The sequence below is a fragment of the Danio rerio genome, chromosome 22 (assembly GCF_052040795.2).
Source record: "Danio rerio strain M-AB ecotype USA chromosome 22, GRCz13ab, whole genome shotgun sequence".
NCBI classification, from domain to species: Eukaryota; Metazoa; Chordata; class Actinopteri; order Cypriniformes; family Danionidae; genus Danio; species Danio rerio.
Genome location: NC_141042.1, coordinates 39,911,258 through 39,933,975, shown reverse-complemented (window position 1 = coordinate 39,933,975; position 22,718 = coordinate 39,911,258). Strand labels below are relative to the sequence as shown.

The 22,718-nt window shown below is 36.2% G+C and overlaps 2 protein-coding genes and 1 long non-coding RNA gene across 4 annotated transcripts in view; 2 read left to right on the top strand and 1 right to left on the bottom strand.

Moving 5' to 3' along the window:
• kng1 (kininogen 1) overlaps positions 1 to 22,718 on the top strand; it is a 44,107-nt gene that overhangs the window by 1,153 nt on the left and 20,236 nt on the right. The window contains exons 2-4 of one of the 2 annotated variants that reach the window (XM_087302672.1): positions 1,197 to 1,337; positions 1,429 to 1,495; positions 16,216 to 16,436. In XM_087302672.1, coding sequence (XP_087158798.1) covers positions 16,434 to 16,436 — 3 coding nt within the window. In that variant the 5' untranslated portion in view covers positions 1,197 to 1,337; positions 1,429 to 1,495; positions 16,216 to 16,433. Of the gene's footprint in view, positions 1 to 1,196; positions 1,338 to 1,428; positions 1,496 to 16,215; positions 16,437 to 22,718 lie in introns of those variants that run through there. The other variant, XM_087302669.2, reaches the window with a different exon arrangement.
• LOC147838641 (uncharacterized) lies at positions 2,155 to 4,030 on the top strand. The gene is made up of 4 exons (XR_015522366.1): positions 2,155 to 2,252; positions 2,639 to 2,716; positions 3,137 to 3,197; positions 3,810 to 4,030. It is a non-coding gene; the product is annotated as an uncharacterized LOC147838641 (long non-coding RNA).
• Positions 6,830 to 16,433, bottom strand: lamp3 (lysosome associated membrane protein 3). Its single transcript, XM_087304772.1, has 6 exons — positions 16,230 to 16,433; positions 13,414 to 13,631; positions 11,242 to 11,361; positions 11,059 to 11,131; positions 8,527 to 8,697; positions 6,830 to 7,224 (listed from the first exon to the last, which is right to left on the bottom strand). The coding sequence occupies exons 1-6, from the start codon at positions 16,285 to 16,287 to the stop codon at positions 7,085 to 7,087; spliced, it is 780 nt and encodes a 259-aa protein (XP_087160898.1). The 5' UTR covers positions 16,288 to 16,433; the 3' UTR covers positions 6,830 to 7,084.

Sequence of the window (22,718 nt, the reverse complement as noted above, 5' to 3'; positions counted from 1 at the left end):
ATTATATGTCTTTATTAAAGGGTGAATTGAAGAAAAGTGTGGCTGTTACCACAGAAATATCATGTTAGAAATAGAATTAAAGAAATGTCCTATACACTCATCCACAGGTTTTATCCAGCAAAACATTGTTTGCAAAAATTTAAAAGTGGGATTGATGTAAATTGTATTTTTGTAACGAATATGAGGAGACAGTTTTACACTTATTTTGGCATTGTACATAGTCAGCTTATGGGGTGAGTTGCAAAATGACGATAACGATTCTTTTGTGTTCAAAACCTCTTTCATTATGGATAAATGTACATTTGGGCTTTACTTGATTATCCTAATCTAGAGGAAAATAGTTTTATTTATTTAATTTGCTTATGTTGTTAACAAAATTGTACATTCATAAATATAAATTTACTAATATGAAACCAGATTTTAAGGTATTGATGACTGAAATATGCTTGTATAATACCAGTATCAGCTCTCTAAACAAGAAACTCGACCCACTTTAAAATGCGTGAACTCTACAATGTATTTCATTATTACATATGTTATATTACATTTTGTATATTTGTATTTTATTTATTATTACCCCCTGGTATGTACATTTTTGTATTGTAAAATGTTATTTGCTGTTCTTTAAATAAATAATAAAAATGAATATTATCCACGAGTAGGAGCTAACGTGTTTCCAGACTTGAGAAAACCTCACGAGCATTAAACAAACTGTAATGTATTAACCGATAGCAACTCGCCTGTACAGCTGCCTCGCCATTCACTATATCTGACTCTGAATAAATAGGAAGGAGGGGGTTAGCACAGTTTACAGACGGGACTACTGACATAAAACTCATCCTGCTGGATGTTAACGTTAAATAGCCAGGTTAATCTCGTTTACGAATGGCTTGAATGAGCAGATTTTATGCTGTTGGCTGTGCACCTTACTGGAACCTGACGTGGCAAACGCTGTGTAAGACACGTTTTCTGCACAAACTCTGCAAATCGGTATCATCTTTTAAATGCTGTTTTATTAAGGCAGTTTTACAAATTCACCGAACAACATCTTCCTGTCCAAATTATGGCAAAGTTGACCGTGAGAAAGTCATCCGCTGTCCCGAGGCTGTCATGTCTCTGCGACTCCTAGCGAACCCGGAAATATCGATACACTGCTTCGAAGGGCGCTTCCGGTGTTCAATTCCGCTGTGAAAAAGGTCTATTTATTGAAAAATATTAATATAATTACTTGACAGACAGACACTATGTAACTTGCGGATCGTGTATGCATTTTGCGGATGAATTGTTTTAACTGTGCTCAGGCTCTTCTGTGTAGGTTAATGAATGATTTACCAAATGTAGCTTTACACAGAACATATTAACTCAAAGTTTTGATAAATAATGTTTTGTATGTTTATTATTTATTTTACAGTCTGTAATTTCCTTCAGGTTTGGCGTTTTGTGAGGTGCGTGGTCAACTTTCTTTCCTCTGTGTGGATGTGAGGTAACGGACGAGGTATGTAACGTTAATCATTCATTAGAATTTCTCGTGTAGGTTTAAACAATAAACTAATTTGCAATTAAAATGTATATTATTTTATTAACATTTTCAATATAAATATAATCCAGACCAGTTAAATCACAAATAAAAAATGTGTATACTGTATCCCAGCAAACAATGAGTTGGCGGACCGTCGGCGTTTTTTGGTCGGCACAAATTCAGCGGCTTGATATGGGCGGACCGCTGTCGGCTTACCAGCGGCAAGCCGCCCATTCTAAAAGTTATGTCGGCCCACCGGTGTTTTTTGGGTGGCACGCCACCAGCGGATTACCGTGGGTGGATCGCCGTCTGGACACCAGTGGCTAACCGATGGCCCACCCGGTGATGTTTTTAATGTTGTTGGCTGTTCTGTACCTGATATAAGTACGTTTGTTTAACACTTTTTACATTTTAAACGAATGAGGCACTAAATAAAAATATAGTTATTAATAAAAGCAAAGTTTAGTAAACTACAAGAGGTTTTTAATATAACAGGTTATTATTAAAACAAAACAAAATTAAGTTTAAAAATCAAGATTTAATATTAAATGTCATTATTTAATATGTTTATGAATTGTTTAAATGTTTATGTAAATGCTGCGTGACTTTAAAGTGTCCATTACCGAGCCCCATTCAAGCACTGCAGCAGAGAGCGTTGTCATGGAAACGGAGCAACGACGACACCTGATCGTCAACAGCACTTCTCTCATGCGGCAGTTTTCACTAATTTCAGGTGAGTTTAGTCGCTAAAATCACGCAAATGTTACATATAACTGTTTCTGACACTTTTCTTACTGGTAATTGACATATTTCTGTTGAACATGTTTTTATAGCGACTGTTGTGTCTTTGGAAAAAGTCCGTTAGAGTTTTAGCAGAGGTAACGTTAGCATTAGGCTAGCTATTGTTTATAAAAGTGTTGGCTTTTAATTACATTTTATGTGTAGATGAGAGGTTTGACAATGTTTTATTGGAGGTAGTATACTTTATTAAGCCTAAAATAAGCACTGTACTGTCAACAAGAGCGAATTAAAATGTTAAAGTTAGTACATATGTGTTACTTTGATATTTCACAGTTATGTAAACTAATATTAATTTTAAAAAGTGCTCTGTGGTTTCAGGAGTGACAAAATTACCCCTACAACAGAAGAAAAGAGCCAAGATGAAGGGAGCTAATCACAGAGCTGGAGGAAACACAGGTAAGACTATAATTAACTGTTAAATAGATTCATGTGCATTTTTATAAGAAATCCCTACATTATCATGCATCTGATACATGTCTTGATTGCAGTTATTTTAGTTTTGACATCCAAACATAAGTGAGTGGTTTTAAACAATTTTTTACATTGCTTTTCTCAAAGCTGAATTTACAGCATCAGTGCTCCAGTCCAAAATTTAATATTGTATTCATAATTTGCTGCTGATCAAGCAAGATTTCTTATTTTTATCATGTTTTGTTATTTCAGGATTCATTGTTGAATAGAAAGTTTAAATTGAAAAGTATTTGAATCAGAAATCTTAACTCTCTTCTGATCTGTTTTATGCACCCTTGTTTAATACAAGTATCCATTTCTTAAAATGTGTTAGTAATATATATATTTTTTATTACTTCTTTCTAGATTTTGGATCGTCCTCCACTCACTCTACCACTTTGTTTTTCCTTGCCAGACTTCATTCAAGGTAAGTAATATTATAGTGTCACTTAAAAGTGTTCCCAATGATTACTTTTATTAATGTTAATATTAATATCAACTGCATCAAACAAATTAGCCTATTACAATGATTTCTGAAGGATCACCTGACACTAAAGTAATGATGCTAACAAATCAGCTTTGACCTCACATTAATAAAATATATGGTCACATTTTATTTTGATGGTCTGTTTGTTGAATTTAAGCTGCATTGCATCTACATGCCATCTAATTCTCATTAGATTATAAGTAGACTGTTAGGGTTGCGGTTAGGGTTGGTGTAAGTTGACATGTACTTGGTAAATTAAGGGTTAGGGTCAGTTAATATCTGTTGAAGGAGCAGAATCAACAGATATTAAGCAGACAGTCTATTAATACTCAAATGGACCATTTACAATGTATTGAAATTAAAAATCATTATTATTTTAAACTGTAAAAATATTTCAGTGTTACTTTTAAACTGTAAATTAATGTTATCAATCAAATCAATGCAGTCTTGATGTCCAATAAAAAGACAATAAAAAATACAAACATTAATGTCAATAATGATCTAGTTACTGATGATGGACAAAAATAATGACTGATGATTCTGTTATTTCAGGATAAGAAAGAAGCCTGCTACAAGAGAGACAGCGGAAGGGAGCCTCAAAGACATTTTTATTAGGATCTGCTAATCATGAGTGGGCAGACAAAAGAACCTGCATTTTCCTTCAGCTTAATATCAGGGGTCGCCACAGCGTAAGGAACTGGATATTACTTTGGCATATGTTTTACACAGCCTTCCAGCTGCAACCCAGCACTGTGAAACACCCATACACTCTCGTATTCACAGACACTTCTACACTATGTTCAAATTCACCTATAGCACAAGTGTTTGGACTGTGGTGGAAACCCACACCAAAACAGGGAGAACATGCAAACTCCACACAGAAATGACTCATACCAGCAACCTTTTTGCTGTGAGGTGACAGTCTGAGCCACTGTGCTGCCCCAGTGTAGTTATTAATAACCTCCAGATGTTTTACAGTTTGATTTTGTAAAAATAATGCACGTTTAGATTTATTGTAATATGTTAATATTTATTCGCAATGTAATTTATTTTTATGTTATTTATAATAACGTTAAATGTCATAAGAATGTTATAATTTAATATAATATTATAATAAATAATTATAATAATGTTAAAATATAAATAATACAAATTTTTTAATAGTTTATTTTTATAATGAGAAGTCTCAAAGTTTGTCTTTATTATAGAAAACTCATTGTTGAATGGCTACCACTTTACAATAAGGTTGTATGTATTAGTTAATGTATTTACTAACATAATAAACAATACATTTATTACAGTATTTATTCATCTTTGCTAATGTTGGTGAATGGTAAAAAGTTGTTAATTGTTTATTCATGTTAACTCGCAATGTATTAACTAATGTCAACAAGCATGACTGATTTTATTAATGCATTAGTAAATGCTGTAAATTATAAATAAATTATGCTGTACAGGTATTGTTCATATTAGTTCATATTTAAACCATTAAAATTACTTATAAAACTACTGTAAAATGTAACTGTTGTATGTATGTTGTTATATTATATTTGTATGTATTTTATATGTATTTTATATTTATTTTGTTATATTTGTTAACGTATGTGTTTTTGAAACATTTCATTAAGTGTTTAATGTATGTTAGTTATGCAGTATTATAAATAAATGTTATAATGATTAAGTATTTTGTACTTGATTTCATTATTGGACATATTTATATTGAATACAATTGTAAAGGCTAATATAATATTTAAAAATGACATGTGGACCGACCGCGGGCCGCCAGCAGACACTTATTTGAAACCAGCGGTCCGATGGCGGACCACCGTCGGAAAAGCGGCGGGAGCCGATGGTGGGCCGCTGGAATAACGATGAGCAAATTGACGGTGGACCGCGGGCGGCGCCCGCCAGTGGACCGCCGACTTTGCCGCCGGCGGGCCGCCAGTGGCCCGCTGGTCTTATGTTAGCTGGGTATATTTAGGGAAAAGTCTACATTTTTTGTGTACCTACTCTAGAAACTACAGACAATAAGCTATTCTTTCATTCTTTGCTAAAAACACTTCAGAAAGTTCAATCAAGTGTACGCCTTTATTACCAAAAACAACTGACAGAGTAACCCATGTGGACGTTTGTGTGTGTGTGTATATATATTTTTTTTATTTATTCATTAATTTATTTTCCTTTAGCTTAGTCCGTCTATTCATCAGGGGTCGCCACATCGAAATAAACCACCAACTTATCCAGCATATGTTTTACACAGCGGATGCCCTTCCAGCTGCAACCCAGTACTGGAAAACACCCATACACGCTCACATGCACACAAATACGGGCAATTTAGTTAATCAATTCACCTATAGTGCTAGTGTTTAGACTGCACTATACGGGGAGCACGGGGAGAACAAGGAAACTCCACACAGAAATGACAACTGACCCAGCTGGGGCTAGAACCAGCGACCTTCTTGCTATGAGGCGACAGCACTACCCACTGCGCCACCGCGTCACCCTTACACAAATACTGTTTACCTAAATGCTGTTAAACTCCTCATTATTTTGTGTTTGTTACTCCCCTCGAGATTAAACAAAGGCTCTATTCGTTCTTGATTTAAACTGACATTTATTCAGACACTAGTCTGTCGTATGTCTCGTACATTCTAGCCTTGCATTCCTTTATGTCTCAACAATGCCATCAGAACAAGGAAAAGAAATACATAAACTTAAATTAAATGAACCCTTTAAAGAGGATGTTGCACGTAATGAACAAAATACATACAACCAATAAATAAAGTGCACATTCAACATGTAAGGAAATTCACTTAATTGGCTAATTATACATTAACATACGGACAAATAATTATACGTATATTCACATACGTTAACACTATAAGACTCTCTAAGTCATCTAATCTGACTTTCTAACAACATATTCTGTATATTTGTATATTGCATTAGACTAACTAGGAATTAACATATTATTTACATATTTTTGGTTCTGTTGCTTTAATTACATTCATTGTCTACATTTGCAAGTTTCTTTAGATAACATTGTTGAAATTTGAATGTATATAATGTAGTTTCAAATGAACAATAATCTACATATAGCTAAAAAGTTATCTTCTTTGGTGTTTTAAATTATAACATTGCTTTCGAAACTGTAGTAGCCCATCTATGAGGGACATTAAACCTTTGTCTTCCTGACTACTGACCAGGCCAAAGTGATGCAAATGCTCGGGGCAGGGTTTTACCGACTCTTTCATTACCTTCAGGTGATACTTTCAGGCCAACGAAACACCTTTGTTGATAAACTTGTGTGGTCTGTGGCTTGGCAAGTTTATTCACCAACCTACCTACTTCCTTTGCATGCTTTGTTAAGCCATCTCCACCCAGCCACATTATATGCAGGACATCTTTGTCTCAAATCAGACTCGTGATAAATCTCGCAGACTGCAGACCTTGTAAGAGACTCGTATAGGATCTTGCAGACTCGTGGACTTCTTGAAGACACTGTATTGACTGCAGACTAACCAAGACGTAACTAAAGAAGTTTCTGCTTGTTCAAGTCTCCTGGACTGGGCTCTCTTCGTTCATCATATTTATTTTGTTACAACAACATCATCAATAGCCAAATGATTAAATGTCAATGAAATGCTTTCGCACCTTTATGATAAGCATCAGACATTAAAGTAGCAAAAGTCCATTAAAAACAACAACAACATTATTTCAATCATCAATCGTATTTTAATTGTTTAATGAGAGTAACTGTGAAGCAATATCACAAAATCCAAAACTCAAGATCTAGTGATTCGTCCTCAAGATCCGCATCTAGAGTCTTAGAGTTGTTCATACCCTTGGTTTCGATGTTCTCTGACGAGCACATAGGTCAGAATGGCTATGAGGCAAATGGCCGCAGCTACGGCCCCCAGGATTATCGGGATCATCCGCTTGTTGTAATCCGCCCAGCATTCAACCTCTGAAATCAAGGCATGATCAGTCAATCATGAATAATCAATCATGCTACACTTGTTACACCCTCCCTCATTAGCATATGCATAGAATGTTAGTCTTGTTTTTGAATCTGCCACTATACTGACACACAGGCATTTGTAGCTCCTCCCTGTTTTTTTAAGAGCACCATCTCATTTGAATTTAAAGCTACAGTCATCAAAATGGCAACAATTGGGAGCCTAAAGGGTTGTGGTATTTTGTGCTGAAACTTCACATACACACTCTGGGGACATTAGAGACTTATTTTACACCATTGTTTCCGCTACATTCATTCTTCTCCTGGCGATTGAACGTTTTGCACGTTTGACGCGCTTAACGAGCGTTTCGCGCGAATCTCTCGAGTTCGAAAATCTGAATTTCAGCGGACATTCACGCCGCGTTTACCAATCAGAAGCTTGCTCTTGTGGGGGCGTGATTGTGACGTAGAACCTGTTGATAATCTCCTGGGGGAAATCCTCCAGGCGACACCGACAACAAGTCATCAAACTGGGCTTGGCTCAGTCAGAAGCACCGTTGAAAGCCTCCGTGATCCAGGTTTAGTTTCTGGAGGAGTTTATGAGCTCACACAGCTGGATGCACCTCTGAAAGCATGTAGTGGACTCAGACACGGTCCTAAATGTATCAACGTTTTTCAGCCTTCATAAAGTACATAAACACTGCTATTTTCTTCTAAAAATCCGTGTTATCCTTTTAGCAACAAAGCTACAGTCACCGGGAAGACAGAAGCCCTGCCCATCACGCGAATCCGCGTCTGTTCTGAATTAAATTTGACACGCGAACGAAGCGGATTTGACGCGTGAATGAACCGGGGTTTGACGCGCGAATGAAGCAAGTAAACTCAAATGTTCACGCAGCTATTTTACGTATGTGGACATCCAGTGCAAATGCATGTTATTTATTGCAAGTAAAACTTTTATAAATCACAACTACTGTATTTTAATCTAAAAGTTAAATTAAATCTTCATTAAATGTAATGACTTGACAGCGACTTGTTTGACCAAGCTATGACTTGACTTGCTTGAAATAAGATATGACGTCACTGGACTTGACTAGCTTGAGTCTAAAAAAATTACCTTGACTTTCTTGAAATAAGCAGTGACTTGACTTGACCAAGCTACAACTTGGCTTGGTTGAAATAAGCCATGATGTGACTTGCTTGAATCTAAAAAATTGTCCTGACTTGCTTGAGACTTGAAGGTTAAGACTTGAAACTTGTGACTCACTTCCACCTCTGACCTACAATCTCTTTACACCCTGTACTGTTTACCTTTTCCAAATGCCCCATTGACCAGATCAAAGGCTTGAATCTGCAGTGGCACCAGTTTAAGTCTGAAGTAGTCTGCCAGTATCAACATCGTCTCAGACTTGCAGTTGAAGCTTAGGCCATTTTTTGCTTTGAACAACTTTTCGTTATCCACCAGTCCTACATAGATTTTACCTGTGGAATAAATTCAGGAAATGTTTTGCAAGCAAAGTGATAGGAAAAATCAAGTCATTTTAGTTCTTTTCTATCAATGTCGGCTAATCTTATGAAGCCTGACAGGCTCCCCCCTGACTTCCTGCTCTGCTGTACCCAGCCTAACTTCCTGCTGACTCCACCCTGACTTCATGCTCTCCTGTCTCTTTGCTGTATTCCTGCTATTTTGCTTTACTGACTCCATCTGACTTCCTGCTGGCTCCACCCTGACTTCCGGTTCTCCTGCTATGCTGGCTCCATCCTGAAGTTCTGCTCTACTGGCTCCACCCTGACTGCCTGCTCTGTTGCTCTACTGGCTCCACCCTGACTTCATGCTATGCTGGCTCCATCCTGACTTCCTGATGGTTCCACCCTGACTTCTTGCTCTCCTGCTTTACTGGCTCCTACCTAACTTCCTGCCCTGCTGGCTACACCCTGACTTCTTGCTGACTCCACCCTGATTTGCTATGCTGGCTTCCTGTTTTTCCGGCTCCACCCTGACTTCCTGCTCTACTACTCTACTGGCTCCACCCTGACTTCCTGCTTTGCTGGCTCCATCTTGACTTCCTGAAGTCCACATTGACTTCTTGCTCTCCTGCTCTACCGGCTCCACCATGACTTCCTGTTTTGCTGGCTCCATCCTGACTTCCTGATCTGCTGGCTCCACCCTGACTTCCTGTTCTCCTGCTTTGCTGGCTTCACCCTGACTTCCTGCTATGCTAACTCCATCCTGACATCCTGTTTTGCTGGCTCCACCCTGATTTCCTGCTATGCTGGCTCCATCCTGACTTCCTGATGGGTCCACCTTGACCTCTTGCTCTCTTGATCAACTGGTTCCTCCATGACTTCCTGCTATGCTGGCTCCATCCTGATTTGCTGCTCAGCTGGCTCTACCCTGACTTCATGTTTTGCTGAGTCCACCCTGCCTTCTTGCTATGGTGGCTCCATCCTGACTTCCTAATGGCTTCATCCTGACTTCTTGCTTTCCCACTCTACTGGCTTCACCCTGACTTCCTGCTATGCTGGTTCCATCTTGACTTCCTGCTCTACTGGCTTCGTCCTGAATTCCTATTCTGCTAGCTCCATCCTGTCTTTCTGCTCTGCTGGCTTCACCCTGACTTCCTGCGCTACTTGCTCCATCCTGTCTTTCTGTTCTACTGGCTCCACCCTGAATTCCTGTTCTGCTGGCTTCACCCTGACTTCCTGTTGTACTGGCTTCCTCCTGACTTTCTGTTCTACTGGCTCCACCCTGAATTCCTGTTCTGCTGGCTTCACCCTGACTTCCTGTTGTACTGGCTTCCTCCTGACTTTCTGTTCTACTGGCTCCATCCTGACTTCCTCCGTTGCTGGCTCCACCCTGACTTCCTGCTTGCAACTGTTTCAGATGGTTTTGTCTGTCTTTATTTAGGTGTTGGTCTCTTAATTCACCCTGACTTCCTGTTCTCCTGCTTATCTGTACCCACCCCGATGTCCTGCTTTGCGGCTCCATCATGACTCTCTGCTCTGCTGGCTTCACCCTGACGTGCTCCATTCTGACTTCCTGTTCTGCTGGCTTCACCCTGACGTCCTGCTCTACTGGCTCCAACCTGACTTTCTGCTCTACTGGCTCCATCCTGACTTCCTCTTCTGCTGGCTTCACCCTGACTTTCTGCTGTACTGGCTCCATCCTGACTGGCTCCATCCTGACTTCCTGTTCTGCTGGCTCCATCCTGACTTCCTGTTCTGCTGGCTCCATCCTGACTTCCTGTTCTGCTTGCTCCATCCTGACTTCCTCTTCTGCTGGCTTCACCCTGACTTTCTGCTGTACTGGCTCCATCCTGACTGGCTCCATCCTGAGTTCCTGTTCTACTGGCTCCATCCTGACTTCCTCTTCTGCTGGCTCCACCCTGACTTCCTGCTTGCAACTGTTTCAGTTGGTTTTGTCTGTCTTTATTTCGGTGTTGGACTCTCAATTCACCCTGACTTCCTGTTCTCCTGCTTATCTGTACCCACCCTGACCTCCTGCTCTACTGGCTTCACCCTGACTTCCTGCTCTGCTGGCTTCACCCTGACTTCCTGCTCTACTGGCTCCATCCTGACTGGCTCCATCCTGACTTTCTGCTCTAATGGCTCCATCCTGACTTCCTGTTCTGCTGGCTCCATCTTGACTTCCTGCACTGCTGGCCCCACCCTGATTTCTTGCTTGCAACTGTTTCAGTTGGTTTTGCCAACTTACTTTGGTGTTGGTTTCTTAATTATAATTCTCTTTGGATTTAGAGAGGCAATATGACCCAGGCATGTTTCTGTGACCTATCATATGATAATTAATATAGTGATGATTTTATGATTGTAACTAATACTTACTTGGGCAGTTTTTACAAGGAGGAGCAGCTCTCAGAGAACCTTTGACAGTCTTCACATAGGACTGATCCCCATCCTAAAAGAGTGGCAGAATGTTGCACTGAATGTTAATTAGCCCCATGTGTTTAATGTTAAAAGAAGACTTATTATAAACATAAAACTGAAAATAAAAGGGACTGTAGTTACCTTGATGAAAGTAAACTCCAGATTTCCACCAGAAAACTCCAGTGAGAGGACAGTCTTTTGGTTTGCACAGTATCCTGTGGCCCGTGCTGAGTTAGGAGTCAAGTTGAAATAATACTTCTTCTGGAATTGAAGATAAGTGCTGATTTACTCTAACAATATGTCAGTTCTACAAAATGATGATTACAATCTAAAGATCAAGATACTTCATCATAATCTGACTGCAAGGAATTTGTAAAAACAGCAAGAAAGAAAGATTATAATCTCTCATTTGCTGTCGACATGTTCAATGTTGTGTCCTTTAAGTGTACTTAATTCATGTACAGTGACAAAATTTGGGAAAAATGAAAAACCCTATAGGGGTCTACACACCTTCTGTGACTCTTGAATACAAATTAAATCAAGAAATCAGCACAAACTGATCGGTGAGGTGTTAACTGTAGACTCACTTTGACCTGATAATTTGAATCAGTGAGTCGTTAACTGTAGACTCACTCTGACTAGATTATTTGAATCAGTGAGTCATTAACTGTAGACTAACTCTGATCTGATCATTTGAATCAGTGAGTCGTTAACTGTAGACTCACTCTGACTAGATAATTTGAATCAGTGAGTCATTAACTGTAGACTCATTCTGACCAGATCATTTGAATCAGTGAGTCGTTAACTGTAGACTCACTCTGACTAGATTATTTGAATCAGTGAGTCATTAACTGTAGACTAACTCTGATCTGATCATTTGAATCAGTGAGTCGTTAACTGTAGACTCACTCTGACTAGATAATTTGAATCAGTAAGTCATTAACTGTAGACTAACTCTGATCTGATCATTTGAATCAGTGAGTCGTTAACTGTAGAACTCACTCTGACTAGATCATTTGAATCAGTGAGTCATTAACTGTAGACTCACTCTGATCTGATCATTTGAATCAGTGAGTCGTTAACTGTAGACTCACTCTGACTAGATAATTTGAATCAGTAAGTCATTAACTGTAGACTAACTCTGATCTGATCATTTGAATCAGTGAGTCGTTAACTGTAGAACTCACTCTGACTAGATCATTTGAATCAGTGAGTCATTAACTGTAGACTCACTCTGATCTGATCATTTGAATCAGTGAGTCGTTAACTGTAGACTCCCTCTGACTAGATAATTTGAATCAGTGAGTCGTTAACTGTAGACTCACTCTGATCTGATCATTTGAATCAGTGAGTCATTAACTGTAGACTCACCCTGACCAGATCATTTGAATCAGTGAGTCATTAACTGTAGACTCATTCTGACCAGATCATTTGAATCAGTGAGTCGTTAACTGTAGACTCACTTTGATCAGATCATTTGAATAAGTTAGTCATTAACTGTAGACTCACTCTGACCAGATCATTTAAATCAGTGAGTCATTAACTGTAGACTCACTCTGACCAGATCATTTGAATCAGTGAGTCATTAACTGTAGACTCACTCTGACCAGATCATTTGAATCAGTGAGTCGTTAACTGTAGACTCACTCTGACCAGATCATTTGAATCAGTGAGTCAATAACTGTAGACTCACTCTAATCCCAAATAAATAAACTTTACTTACTCTGACCAAATCATTTGAATCAGTTAGTCATTCCTTGTTGAGTCACTCCGACCAGATCATGTGAATCAGTGAGTTGTTATTGGTAGACTCACTCCGACCAGATCATGTGAATCAGTGAGTTGTTATTGGTAGACTCACTCCGACCAGATCATGTGAATCAGTGAGTTGTTATTGGTAGACTCACTCTGGGGCCAAAAAGATCCCATAATGTTGTTTGTACTGTGTGGATTTGTTAAATGGGATATTTTTTTTGCAGTCTGAATAGAGATCCAATAATGCAAAAAATCAATATCCCACAATGCAATGCAAAACCTAAATAAATAAAAATCACAAAATAACAAAAACTCCTGATTCATGGATATTTTAACAGTGTATCGACAGCCAAATTGTCAACAATAGACCTTTATATCTGCTGTCCAGTTCAGAGCTGGTGTGCCCACAGGCTTATATATTTAGCACATTTGAGTTTTTTTTTCCTGACAGCTCAGTGAGCCGTTGACGATGTTGGTGGTAAACCAAGCAAGTTCTCACCCTTTGCACAAACATGCTGTGAGAGCAAAATAAAAGTGCTGATAAAATAGCATGCTTACTTTGTTCTCTCTCACCACGAACTCCACTCCAAAACTGGCCCTCACACACACTTTGCCTTGAGGGTTTCTTATGGTGTAGGTGACCAGAGGCGGTGCTGTTTCTTTGGGCTGAAGGACGGGCATTTGGGGCACAAGAGAAATGTCAGAATCTCCTGTGATCTGGCCAGGGGCTTCCGCCAAAACTGAAGGGTCTTTAGGGTTTGACTCAAGAGAACTTCCTGTGAGAACAAAGACAAGGAGGGCTTAGAAAACCACAACAAGTGCACATCAAAATGTGAAATGTGTAGGTGTGAAAAACTGTGTAGCTTGTTTGTGTTGAGTTTGAAAAAGATTAGACTGGAGCTTTTTACTTTTTATCTTATGAATCAAGGTGTATTAGAGTAGTTTGTAGGATACTAAAACTAGTCATAAGTGTCAGTTTTTACACTTACACGTCTACAGGATTTACATCACACACGAAAGCTGAATAAATAATCTCTCCATTGATGTATAGTTTGTTAGGATAGGATGATATTTGGCAGAGATATGTCTGTTTGAAAATCTGGTCTATTAGGGTTCGGGTTAGGGCTAGGGTTAGTCCGAATCCTTTGCAAAGCACATTACTAATTAAAAATGTAGTTTTTATATATTTACAGATGGAAATTTACTAAAGGTTTCAAAAATGAGTATAATTAGCATGTTACTTTACACTATGAAAGCATGCATTAATTATCAGTTCTCGTATTTTGTTATTCACAGGTGTTTATTGTTTATTTATGGGATGTTGATCTCTGTTATGTCAAGTTTTGATGTTGAAAATTCAACTGTGCAGTTTAACAAAGCAATGTTTGTTGATCTTTTATTAGTCTGAAATTATAAATTGTATAATTAATAATATATGTGCAAATAAATTAGTAAAATAACAAATCTGCTCTATTAGGGTTAAGGTTAGGGCTTGGGTTAGTCCGATTCCTTTGCAATGCATATTACTAATTAAAATGGAGTTTTGATATATTTCCTGATGGAAATTTACTAAATATTTCAGAAAATGGGTACAATTAACTTGTTTTTTTACTCTATGATGCCTTGCATTAATTATCAATTCCCGTATTTTGTTATTCACAGGTGTTTACTATTTATTTATGGGATATAGATCTCTGTTATGTCAAGTTTTGATGTTAAAAATTCAACTCTGTGGTTTAATAAAGCAACGTTTATTGACCTTTTATTAGTCTAAAATAATAAATTTTATGATAAATAATATATGTGCAAATAAATTAGTAAAATAACAGATTTTGACTATTAGGGTTCGGGTTAGGGCTGTGGTTAGTCCGATTCCTTTGGAATGCATATTACTAATCAAAAATGGAATTTTAATATATATACTGTTAGAAATTTACTAAATGTTTAAAAAATGACTACAGTTCGCTTGTTATTTTACACTTTGAAAACATGCATTAATTATCAGTTCCCATAATTTGTCATTCAGTTGCGTTTTTGTTTATTTATGAGATGTTGATCTCTGCTCTGTTGAATTTTGATGTTTAAAATTCAACTCTGCGGTTTAACAAAGTGATATTTATTGACATATAAGTAGCCTGAAATCATAAGCTGTATAATAAATAATATATGGAAAAATAATAAATCTTGAATATTAGGGTTAAGGTTAGGGCTATTGCCAGTCCGATTCCTTAGCAATGCACATTACTACTTTAAAATGGAGTTTCGATATATTTACTGATGGAAATTTACTAAATGTTTAAAAAATTAGTATAATTAGCTTGTTACTTAATACTATAAAAACATGCATTGATTATCAGTTCCTGTATTTTGTTATTCACAGGTGTTTACTGTTTATTTATGGGATGTTGATCTCTGTTATGTCAAGTTTTGATGCTGAAAATTCCACTCTGCAGTTTAACAAAGCGATGTTTATTGTCCTTTTATTAGTCTGAAATTATAAATTGTATAATTAATAATATATGTGCAAATAAATTAGTAAAATAACAAATCTGGAATATTAGGGTTAAGGTAAGGGCTATGGTTTGTCCGATTCCTTTGCAATGCATATTACTAATTAAAAATGGAGTTTTGATAAATTTATAGACGGAAATTTACTGTTTCAGAAAAATGGTACAACAAGCTTGTTTACACTATGAAAGCATGCATCAATTATCAGTTCCCTTAATTTTTAATTCACATGTGATTTTTGATTATAAATGGGATGTTGATGTCAGCTCTGTCGAATTTTAACAAAGTGATGTTTATTGACTTTTTAAAAGTCTGAAATAATAAATTGTATAAGAAATAACATATGTGCATATAAGTGTGGAAATTAACCAATCTGTACTTTTAGGGTTCGGGTTAGGGCTTGGGTTAGTCCGATCTTTTTGCAATGCCTATTACTAATTAAAAATGTCGTTTTTGTTATATTTACATTTGAAAAAATTACTAAATATTGCAAAAAATGGGTACAGTAAGCTTGTGATTTTACATTATAAACATGCATTAATTATAAGTTCTCATATTTTGTGATTTTGTGTGTGTTTTTGTTTATTTATGGGATGTTGATCTCTGCTCAGTCGAATTCTGTGGTTTAACAAAGTAATGTTTATTGAGCTTTTATTACTCTGAATTGATCTATTGTATAAGAAATAATTAGGAAAACTCGATCATTACTTAATATTCTAATGAACTTTGATTTATTTTCCATTATTTTGACCCACACAATGTATTCTGGCTATTGACAGAAACATAATCATGCTACATAAGACTCCAGGGTTAAATATTTCCACTAAAGTCACTTTTGTTTCTCATAAAAAGGCATCTGAACTCACCCAGGCAGTGCAGAGAAGACAGCATCAGCAGGAGGACGGAGCGACTGGACTGGGTCATTTTAAAGAAAGTATTACTGGTGGCAGAGTGGATGGTGTTTTGGCATCAGCTGAAGCGCAGAGCTGAACTATAAAGCACATGTGTTTGTGGAGGAGGATCTTCATGCTGACATAGTTTGACATCAGGAAGCTGCTCTGAACGAGCTCATGGTTAGTAGTGCAAGTACTGATATGAGTAGTAACTCATTCGTTCCGGTCATACGTCATTCTTGGCAGTCTGTGGGGTAACACTTTACATGAAGGGGTGTTCATAAGACTGTCATGAAACCTTTATAATCATGACATGAATGTGAAGGAGGTTTTATGCATGCTTATGAGAGCTGTTATTAAGTGTCATTTGCTCAGTTATAACACTTTAAATGCGGAGATGACATTGTTTGTTATAACAACTTGACATGAACAAATACATCACAACCTGTTTTTGTCTTTGTCATGGCAACTTGACATAACTGTAGACTCACTCTGACCAGATCATTTGAATCAGTGAGTCTTTAACTGTAGACTCACTCTGACCAGATCATTTGAATCAGTGAGTCGTTAACTGTCGACTCACTCTGACCAGATCATTTGAATCAGTGAGTCGTTAACTGTAGACTCACTCTGACCAGATCATTTGAATCAGTGAGTCGTTAACTGTAGACTCACTCTGACCAGATCATTTGAATCAGTGAGTCGTTAACTGTAGACTCACTCTGACCAGATCATTTGAATCAGTGAGTCGTTAACTGTCGACTCACTCTAACCAGATCATTTGAATCAGTGAGTTAATAACTGTAGACTCACTCTGACCAGATCATTTGAATCAGTGAGTCATTAACTGTAGACTCACTCTGACCAGATCATTTGAATCAGTGAGTCGTTAACTGTAGACTCACTCTGACCAGATCATTTGAATCAGTGAGTCGTTAACTGTAGACTCACTCTGACCAGATCTTTTGAATCAGTGAGTCGTTAACTGTCGACTCACTCTTACCAGATCATTTGAATCAGTCAGTCGTTAACTGTCGAATCAGTGAGTCATTAACTGTAGACTCACTCTGACCAGATCATTTGAATCAGTGAGTTAATAACTGTAGACTCACTCTGACCAGATCATTTGAATCAGTGAGTCATTAACTGTAGACTCACTCTGACCAGATCATTTGAATCAGTGAGTCGTTAACTGTGAACTCACCCTGACCAGATCATTTGAATCAGTGAGTCATTAACTGTAGACTCACTCTGACCAGATCATTTGAATCAGTGAGTCATTAACTGTAGACTCACTCTGACCAGATCATTTGAATCAGTGAGTCATTAACTGTCGACTCACTCTGACCAGATCATTTGAATCAGTGAGTCGTTAACTGTCGACTCACTCTGACCAGATCATTTGAATCAGTGAGTCATTAACTGTAGACTCACTCTGATCAGATTATTTGAATCAGTGAGTCGTTAACTGTCGACTCACTCTGACCAGATCATTTGAATCAGTGAGTCGTTAACTGTAGACTCACTCTGACCAGATCATTTGAATCAGTGAGTCGTTAACTGTCGACTCACTCTGACCAGATCATTTGAATCAGTTTATTGTTACAGCATCAGTAACAACAGAGACAGGTCGTTCGTGTCTGCCGAACACAGGCTAGCACACAGTTTAAATACATTTCTGTGTCTTAATGCTCCACCCAACTTTACACATTACACACCTCCATCAGCTTCTCCGCTAATGGGATCTTAAATATCTCAGGTGCCCACCACCAATAGAATCTCAGGGGTCTTATCCATGTCCAGTTAAGGTCTTTCCTTACTGTTTCAAAAGTGATGACTCAGCCAAAAACAATGCTCAACAGTATATCTTGTTCAATGTCCACTGAGCTGTCAACTGTAGGTTCAGCTGAAGTTCATATGTACTCATAATTCTTTAGATGTCAGTACAAGTGAGTGTGGGCACACGTGCAGGTGTGCCTTATCATGAGTTACAGAACAGAACGCAGGTGTCCTTTTGGCCTTGCTTCCATAAATCAACCCTCATTGTGACATTAATGCTGCTCTTCTAATTTCTCTTCTCATCTCTGACTGCATTTACACAGAATGACTTTTTTATTTACCAAAGAACACATACCTGATAATAATGCCACAGGTATGGGTAATAATACAATAGAAAATAATACTGAAACCACTCAAATAAGCATATAAATGAGAGTAAAACATTCATCAGAAATTCATCAAGACACAATGAATTCCCCAACAAGTTCAGTGTGGTTTAAATTTCACTGCTGAAAGTCCCAATACTGCATTAAAAATGTCCTCATGGGAAAGTAAAAGCACACATTTTTCAAACAACTTAGTAAAGTACAATTCCTGAGCAAAACTACTCAGTTACAGTATTTGGAGTGTTTGTAATGTGTAACTTTACTCTACTGGAAGCCACAGTATAAACTTTCAAAAATAAGTGCAAACAAGTATTTTAAATAAGCCACAATCGGCAACACAGACTCAATAATTCAACTACAAAGAACCATCAGTCTTCTTTCTTTTTCCTTTTTTTACACAGATTTTTTTTGTCGTTTTGTAATGTGTGACTGAGTTCACACTTTATTTGCTCTGCTCAGTGTTTTACTTCCCTTCCCTGTTTGCTTGATGCTGAAACTCAATTTCTAGCCTGTCAAAAGTACGTTTGTGTGTGTGTGTGTGTGTGTGTACGTGTTTTTGTGACATATCAGGACACAAATCTGTATAATGACATGGGTATGACACAGGTATTACAAAACGGGGGTGAAATATGAGGACATTGGTGACGTCCTCATTTCTCAAAATGCTTTTAAATCCTACAGAATGAGTTTAATCAGAGAGTAAAGCTGCACACAGTCTCACACAATACAATATACACACAAGGGCAATACAATATACAGTTTGGACAGTATAAAATGAATGGAAACCTATGTAATGTCCCCACTTTTCACAAAAACAAACGTATGTATGTGTGTGTATGTGTGTGTGTGTGTTCAAAATTTCAACAATAGTTTACTGTAATTATCTTGTAAAATTCATTCACTTTCCTTCGGCTTAGTCCCTTATTTATCAGGCGTCGCCACCGCGGAATGAACCACCAACTCTTCCAGCATCTGTTTTACACAGCGGATGCCCTTCCAGCTCAGTTTTGGAAACACTCTCATTCCCACTCACACAATACACTTGGGACAATTTAGTTTAACCAATTCACCTATAGCTCGTCTTGTCCCCACACCAACACGGGGAGAACATGCAAACTCCACATAGAAATGCCAACTGGCCCAGCCGAGGCTTGAACCAGTGACCCTCTTGCTGTGAGACGATGGTGCCACCCACTTCGCCACCGTGTCGCACCAACAGTAATTATTTTTGGTCCAAAATAAGTGACCAGCAGGTTACTGAACTCTGATAAATAACGAATAATGTTGGTTTATCAGCAAACACCTTCCAGTTACTCTGGGTCATGGCTTTCTGAGAATATTTGATCACTGTTTTCACTGTAAATTAAGAGGATTCTTGTGTTACACACAGCACAAATACTTACTATAGGCTAAATCAACAAATGAACAGTTTAAAAACATAACATTGCATTATTTGTCTATTAAACTAATAGCAAAATCATCATTTTAACAATAGTTTATCGTAATCGTCTGGTAAAATGCATTATTTTAATACTAACTATAGGCTAAATCAACAAATAAACAGTTTGTAATGTACTGTTACATTCTATTTCGATGAAAGCAAATAATTATTTTAACATTACTGCAATAGTCTGATAAAATGTATTATTGTAATATTTATTAAGCTAAATCTGATTGTAAATAGTTTAACATTACTCTTTCTATTAAATCAAATAGCAAAATCATCATTTTAGCAATCGTTTACAGCAAATGTCTTGTAAAATGTATTATTTTAATATGTATTAAGCTAAATGAACAAGTTAACCGATTGTAAAGTAGCTTTACATGACTTATTTACATGACTCTATTAAATCAAATATCAACATAATCATTTTAGCAATAGCAAATATCTTATAAAATGTATTGTTTTGATATTTATTAAGCTTAATTAACAAATAAACAGTTTGAAAACATAGCATCACACTATTTCTCTATTTATCTAATAACAAAATCATCAATTTAACAATAGTTTACTGCAGTCGTCTGGTAAAATGTATTATTTTAATACTTACTATAGGCTAAATTTACAAATGAACAGTTTAAAAACATAACATTGCATTATTTGTCTGTTAAATCAAATAGCAAAATCATCATTTCAACAACTATAGGCTAAATCAACAAATAAACAGTTTGTAATGTAGTGTTACATTGTTTTTGATGAAAGCAAATAATTATTTTAACAATAGTTTATTATAATCGTCTTGTAAAGTGTATTATTTTAGTATTTATTAAGTTAAATTAACAAATTAACTCATTGTAAAGTAGCTTTACACAACTTTTTCTATTAAATCAAATAGCAAAATCATCAATTTAACAATAGTTTAAATGAACAGTTTAAAAACATAACATTGCATTATTTGTCTATTAAACTAATAGCAAAATCATCATTTTAACAATCTTCTTGTAAAATGTATTATTTTAATATTTATTAAGCTAAATAAATAGTTTGAAAAGATAGCATTACACTATTTCCCTATTAAACTAATAACAAAATTACAATTTTAACCATAATATACTGCAGTTGTCTTATAAAATTTATTATTTTAATATTTATTAAGCTAAATGAACAAATTAACTGATTGTAAAGTAGCTTTACATTACTCTTTTCTATTAAATCAAATATTAAAATCATAATTTTAACAATAGTTTACTGCCGTCGTCTTGTAAAATGTATTATTTTAATATTTATTAAGCTAAATGAACAAATAAACAGTTTTTAAAGTAGTGTTATAATATTTGTCTATGAAACTAATAGCAAAATAAATCATAAAAGTATAGAAAACATACATTTCAGCAATAGTTTACTGCAATCATCTTGGGAAATTCATTGTTGTGATACTCATTATAGGCTAAATTAGCAAGTAAACAGTTTGTAAAGTACATTTTTGCTGCCTAAACGTTTTAGTTGAATCAATTGAACGTTTTGACCTAATTTAATGGAAACTTTAATGCATAATGAACTTACATCAATCAAACTGACAAAAACAACTGTGTATAACTAAAAGAAGAAAGTGTTGAAAGCTGATTCACTTATTAAAATTAATTAAAATAACATCAAAAACTGTTATCATGACTTTTTGTTGTATCATTTCTTTCACATTATTTTCCTACACTGTGAAATATTATATGACAGCAAATGTTTTTATGCTATTTTGACTAATTTCAATAAGTTATGCAGGTTTAATTAAACATTTTTGTCAGTTTGACCAATTTAAGTTGAGATTACTGGAAAATTGTATTTAATTAAATAGTCAAAGATCGAGTCGTGAAAGTCTCCGCTTGAATGCATTTCTTTAATTTCATTAGAGTTAAACACACAGCGCAGGTCAAAGGTAGAGAGGACAAAGTGTGTGCTTAAATACACACAGCTGCTTTTGTCAATTTGTTTAACACAGCGCTGCATTCGGACACTGACAGACTTTTCTACACTGTCAAACATATCCGTTAATTAACATGTTAACAATTTTGTGATTCACAGATTTCTTTTTTGTGAATTGCATTATGGGATTTTTATCTCTGCTCCGTCCACTTTTGATGTTGAAAATTCAGCTTTGCAGTTTGACTTTTACTGACATTTTAGTCGTTTGAAACTGTATACTGTATAAGAAACAATATATGGAGTATTAAGTCACATAGACATCACCTACAGGTACACACTATATATGATAAAAAATATTTAAAAATATGGTTCATGTTCCTCAAAATATAGTGGGCACTCTTATATGGTCACCTTATGTAAACTAAATGCCAACTGGTGGTCATGTTTGGTACTGCAGCCAAACAAAATCTTCCTGAAAGTTCATTTTTTGAGGAACTGCTTGCAGTTTTTGTTTTTGCAAATCCACCAGAGGTCGCTGTGTACACTTTTTGATGATTTAAAATTTCTCTTGTCCATCCTGTTCTCGCATAAAGAGTTATATATATAGGGTTATATATATATATATATATATATATATATATATATATATATATATATATATATATATATATATATATATATATATATTTTATTTTATTTTTTATTTTTTAGAATATGATGTCAAAAATATTTTAAAAATTCAGTTTATACTCCTCAAAACATAGGCGGTGCCGTTGTACGATCACCAATGTAAACTGAATGCCAACTGGTGGTCATGTGTGGTACTGCAGCCAAACTAAATCTTTCTGAAAGCGAATTTTTTGAGGTATCAACTTCAAATTTGGAATATAACATGTTCGGATATTTAGGTTAAAGCATGTTTCTTAAAATACCTATTTC

Bases quoted from the DNA above. Each gene is read 5' to 3' on its own strand.
- lamp3 (XM_087304772.1), bottom strand. From the start codon at position 16,287: ATGACCCAGTCCAGTCGCTCCGTCCTCCTGCTGATGCTGTCTTCTCTG. The intron at 11,362-13,413 runs GTAAGCATGCTA...CTTCAATTCCAG, and splicing joins TCGTGGTGAGAGAGAACAAA to AAGAAGTATTATTTCAACTT. The intron at 7,225-8,526 runs GTAAACAGTACA...CCTTGATTTCAG, and splicing joins CAATGGGGCATTTGGAAAAG to AGGTTGAATGCTGGGCGGAT.